Raw genomic sequence first — 5,437 nt, forward strand, 5'->3', positions numbered from 1 at the left:
GAGTTTTGAGCTGGATTTTGAAGGATTAGAAAGATTATCCACTAAGGAGATGAAGGCAGTGGGCCTACCAAAAGGAATGGATGAGTTCTCATGGAAGAGAAGAGCAGTTTGAGGTGGGATTGAGAAGTCCTGGGCTCTGTCTCGAACTACCAAGCAGAAGACTCTGGAGCCTCATCTCCTCATTGGCAAACCAAGCTTAAGGGAGATATATAGCATCTTGTCTGGCTCCAAAATTCCATGACTGAATTGTTTAAACATCTCTGGCAATTGTGAAAGCAGAGATTTTCTTGGCCCAAGTGAGTTGAAACTGTGACATCTTAGGAAATGGTAACACTCAAGATATTATGATGAGGGTGATGAGCCAGGATAGAGCCTGGACTCCACACAGAAGGAATTTAGGGCCATTTAAAGTTTAGGAGCAGGAAAATCGTATGATTAATCACCTCTGAGGTTTGAAAACTCTGGAAAACCTATAATAGGAGGCATTCACCAATCCCAAGGTAGAGTCTAGACAAATTATGGCTGAATGTCTTCAAAGTTTCATTCTTTCTATGTAGTTATGTTTCTAATCAACACTAGAATATGATTAACAGAATTTCCTATTCTGGGTTAGGTGGGCCATGGTTTAAATATCTCAGCACTTTTTCCAGAAGAAATCAGACTCACAAAACGAAAGTATCCAACCAACAGTTTATTATGTAATAATCACACATCTGAACTCCCTCTTGACCCTTCCCTACATTGCTCTTTCACTGCCTATCAACCTGGGGGCAGGAAGGAGGGTAGCAGTCACACAAGAACATTTAAGAAGGAAGCAATTCGTGTGTGTTTATGTAGGTTAGTGATGCTACTGCAAAGGAATACAAAACCAGGCACCAGACTCTGGAAAGAAAGAGACTTTTTCCAATCTCATTTGGCCCCGCGACGCTGCCTGAAATAGCGATTGTAGGCAGCGTTGTATCCATAAACCATGGCATAGCGTTCACAAAGCTTGAAGTCATCACAGGCTTCCCGACTGATCTCATAGGCAGGCTTGGTGCTTTCTCTGATCCTAGAAAGTGGTGGGGGGATGGAAAGAGGACCCAAATGAGAAGCATAAATAGCATAAAAAAAAAAAAAAGAGGAAAAGGGGAAAAAAGAAAGAATAAGAAAACATAGGAGAGAGATCCCATTCAGCCCCCAATATTAGAGGTACTTAACAGGGGGAAAGGTGGAATGGGGACTTTTTGTTTTGCGAAAATAGAAATTTTCTTTCTGTCCTCCTTTCCCTTCTCCCTCCCCTCTGCTTTCTGGGTCTTTCACAAGCTAGTCTTCTTGAAATTCAGTTGTTTTCTTTATACTGTTTTTTAAATTCTATGATTTGGGGATACAATTAGAAAAAAATACATATGATTAAAAAAAAAACCTGTTTCTCATTCCATTCAGATCAGAGATGCTACTTGAGAAAAATTAGCCCCCCCCCATCAAGTTTTGTTACCCACCTCTCTTGGACTTTAGCTCTCCATCCCCACTGTGGGGATATAAATGTATTAGCATGTCTCCTGTTAATGAAGGGATCTTAAAAGAAAAAAGAAAAAATTGCAGTTTTAGGAAAGCAGTAGTTGGAGATATTTCCATGAATATTCCCTGACATAAGTATATTTGAAAACTCATTAACTCATGCATTTCACGTAACTAGAGATCTTACAAAAGTCAGAGAGAAAGATAAAGCAGTTTTCCTAAATTGCCTGATCAAAAGAAATCAGTATATGTTTTTTAGAGATTTGTTACATAGGCCCCAATTATTTTTGTTTATTTCGCCTATGGGCAATCGCTTTGCCTTTCTCAATTTGGTATTCCTGGTCAGTGTGTGTTTAATTCCTGTGAGGAGAAATTCTCTCTGTTCTGAGGACTTGTAAAGCATAACTTTAGATTACCAGAAATAGACTGTGTAAATATTATGAAGATAATGAACAAATTGAAAATGAGAGTGGTATGTTACTTCTTCCTATACTCAGTCTTTGTAAGTCCAGATACTCAATAGCATTCCACATGCTGACGACCGTGGTTTCCCAGCTGACTAGGCCTCTAATTCCCTACTTTGCCATTTGTCATTACTCCTTGTTTTCCATCTGCGTGGTTGATGTGCGCCAGCTTAAAATTTCCAAATGCCTCCAACTCTGTTGAATGCAGCTTCAAGGCCATATTACACTATTTCAGGCTTAAACAATTGCTCATCTGGAGATTTTTTATAGTCATTAGATTTTTAAATTTACTTTAGTTTTCCAAAAGAGGCCCCCTCTTTCCCTTCCCTATTTGACCTCCATATATTACCATTTTGTCTATTTAAGAATAGGAAGAGAGATTCTTTAAAGCATGAGATTTAAATAAGGAAGTCAAATGTTCACTTACTAATTTCATAGGATTCCATGCTTTCATGAGATTCTGGAATAAAAAAAAAAAGATTCATTTGATTGTTATTTATCACACATGGCAACGGTCTAAATTTAGGGAAGGAAGAAGAGTCAAAAAGATGTGAAGAATATAGTGAGCAGTGTGATTATTACAAATTTCAGGCATTTAGGATTTATGAGTTGTTTCTCTAGCTCTGTCCTTGGTGTAGAGATCTTTACACTTTAGTTTTTTCTGATGTTAAAGGAACCAGTGGCTACGGTCTTGGCTAAAAGTTCCCAAGGGCTACGAGGTCTTCAGGTTAGTGAAATAAGATAATTTATGTGCTACACACAGATTTCCAGAGAGGCTTCTTCTCTGATTCATTTGAGACCTGTCCAAGAGCAGGGTTGAGAAAGGGACAGAGGGGTCCAAAAAATAGCCCAGGTCCTCCAGGCAGTGTGGGGAGATGGTCAGCTGGGCTCTACCAAGATAGGTTTCTAAGAGGTTCCTAAAGACTCTTAGGAGCCTGTATGAACTTGGCAGCCACAGAAACCACTGGCTCCAGCTGACAACTCCCAATGGGCTGAAGCCAGTTCAGAGGAAAAACTGAGCTGATGCCAAAGCAAAACTTTTCTTCTTTCTACCACTTTCCTGTGCACAGTAGGTAAATCTGGCAATAAGAGGTTTATATTTGTAAGCAAGTGATTTTATTTCAAAAATTAAAAAGGAGATGAAGACACCAAATCTTCTGATACAGAAACCATGTGAATAATTTCAAGAGTCAGAAGAAAAGTACTAAAGATTGTTAATACAACTGAGGTTTAAGGTCATCTAAATATCCAGATAATTGAAGCGTAAGATGGATTGAAACTAATCTTACTTCAGATTTTCTTTCATAAGCTTTGTACAGACACAGATATAGTTAACAACATAGAGAAACCAGGTGGAATTTATCTTTTGACAATCGAAATTATGCAATCTGTTTTTTTCTCTGAGATTCTTTAAATGCGAAACTCTATTTTTTAAAATGAATTCACTGAACAAATGTAGGAAGTTCATGAGATTGTCCTGTCCTTGCAGAGGGCCTAAACTTAACACTTCATGTAAGAACTGATTTTCTTAAAGGTGAGTGATTTCACTAATACCTTTAACCAAACTGTTACAGAGTATAAATAAACATCCCCCAAAATGGGAAGTCAGGGGGCTGGGAATTTGATATCTTCTTTCTGAAACAGCAAAGTTTCTAGGTATGTAGCGACTTACCATACACAGGACCTGCTTGTTAGGTTGCCTACAGAAATCTGGATATTTTGGATGTAAAGAAGACTTGATGGGACAAATCAGTGTCCACGGAGCTTGGGAAATGTTAAATTGATGGTACTTTAAGATTCTATTAGAGAGAGCGGGGAGAAGAGGAGGAGGGAGGGATAAACTGAAATCAGAGGCAGAAGAGAAAACCTAGAAAAGTGGCAGGAGAAAGGTTTCTCACCATAGCACAGAGCTGCCATAGCCCAGGCAGCCAGAAGGCAGGGAAGGAGCAGGCTCTTCATGGTCTCTCCGTGTCCCGTGGGTTGGTCTCACTGGCTTTTGCGGCAGCAGAGGGGAGAGAGGCTCCTGCAGGCTGTTCGTGAAAGGCTGTGGAGGTTTTATAAGAAGGAGAGCAGCTGAAAGGGGAGGAAGCAGTGGGAGGGGGCCAGAGAAGGTGGAGACTGGTTGGCCCTAAACTAGCACTGGGACTTTTCCCAAATGCTCATTCCTTCCAGATATTATCTACTCTGGGTGGGCAGTTTTCCCTCACTCCTGGACCAGACGGTGCTATAGCAGGATGGTGCCCTGCTACAGACGTGACCGCCCTAGGTTTAGGGCCAGACCCAGGCAAAAGTCCACAGAAAAGGGAGTTGCCACAAACACGTGTTTGCCTTTCTAATTCCTTCTCCGATCCACTCTCCTGGCCCTGACTACAGGTCTGGTGTGCAGACAGAGCTGAAGTGTTCTGCTTGCTCCCCTGATGGGTGGATGAGCAAAGGACTTTGCTTCATAAACTGGTTCTAATGTAGACTTATTTTCCCAGTAGGGTTGAACTAACGGTCCTGGACCAATTGCATATGTGCCCAGTGATATGCAACTTCTGCGTTTTTTCCAAGTGCTCAGCAGGGCAGAGAAGCACAGTAATGCCCTGAGTTCTGTTTCCGCAATTGGCTCCATCATAACTTGCCCATCCAGTTTTGCATCTTGAGTCCAATCCTGTGCCCCAAGGCCCTCTTAGGCTGGATATCACTGATCTAAAGTGCAGCAAAAATAAAAGGGTAGCCATCTCTTATTTTCTGAAGGCACTGTCCTGATAATGAGCTAATCCAATGGTCTTAGTGAGCGACGGATGAGAGGCAAGGAAGTGTGCTAGGTGCTGTGGGGAGATCTAGAGACAAACAAGACACGTCCCTAAGGGGGTAAGTAATAGATACTTACTATATTCATTTTGTGCTTTAGCTGCCATGTGTCCTCAAACATAGATTTTTCACAAACACACGCTTCCATTATACCATTATACCCTCAGTAGCAGAAGTGCTGTTTCTTTTCTTGCAGGAGGAGGATTGTAATTTGGTGCCTCTGGTTATATTGTAGACAGAGGGTTTTCTTTATTTTTTCTTCTTTTTTCTTTTCTTCTACTTCTTAGACAATCAGAAAACCTTTTCTATCAAGATGTGTCTCGGCTGTCTGGTACCCCAGAGTCCTCTTGGCAGACAGAGAGGTCTGAGTCATAGAGCAGCAAACTGTAGATGAACTAAAGCTGCAGGACTGCTCACTTGGCTGTAACAGCAAAAGGGTTGGCTTGGGAGTAGGTGGGTACAGTTTTCAATAATAATTTATTTCAAGGAGCAGTGATGGACAACTAGGTGAAACCACACGCCTCATTCTTTTTGTCTTTTTGGGATGCACTTTCCCTCCCAGCCTCCACCTTCTGAAGAGCTTTTATAAATACTAAAGGATTCCCTGTTAAAGGAAATAGTTCGCAATCCTTGTAATCAGAAGGAGTGAGTTGCGAAGGACCAATAAATGTCAGGGT

General features: G+C 41.1%; 1 protein-coding gene across 1 annotated transcript; it reads right to left on the reverse strand.

Moving 5' to 3' along the window:
- Nucleotides 1-741: 741 nt before the first annotated feature.
- MGP (matrix Gla protein) lies at nt 742-3,923 on the reverse strand. Its single transcript, XM_028119837.1, has 4 exons — nt 3,863-3,923; nt 2,392-2,424; nt 1,482-1,557; nt 742-1,051 (listed from the first exon to the last, which is right to left on the reverse strand). Exons 1-4 carry the CDS (start codon nt 3,921-3,923, stop codon nt 910-912), a joined length of 312 nt encoding a protein of 103 aa, XP_027975638.1. The 3' UTR covers nt 742-909.
- Nucleotides 3,924-5,437: the final 1,514 nt, after the last annotated feature.

Source organism: Eumetopias jubatus, unplaced genomic scaffold (genome assembly GCF_037043125.1).
Source record: "Eumetopias jubatus isolate StellerSeaLion01/CBP00866 unplaced genomic scaffold, mEumJub1_p1.0 scaffold_8, whole genome shotgun sequence".
Lineage (NCBI taxonomy): Eukaryota > Metazoa > Chordata > Mammalia > Carnivora > Otariidae > Eumetopias > Eumetopias jubatus.

Bases quoted from the DNA above. Each gene is read 5' to 3' on its own strand.
- MGP (XM_028119837.1), bottom strand. From the start codon at position 3,923: ATGAAGAGCCTGCTCCTTCCCTGCCTTCTGGCTGCCTGGGCTATGGCA. The intron at 2,425-3,862 runs GTGAGAAACCTT...TTTTTATTCCAG, and splicing joins TATGGCAGCTCTGTGCTATG to AATCTCATGAAAGCATGGAA. The intron at 1,558-2,391 runs GTAAGTGAACAT...TTTTCTTTTAAG, and splicing joins CATGGAATCCTATGAAATTA to ATCCCTTCATTAACAGGAGA.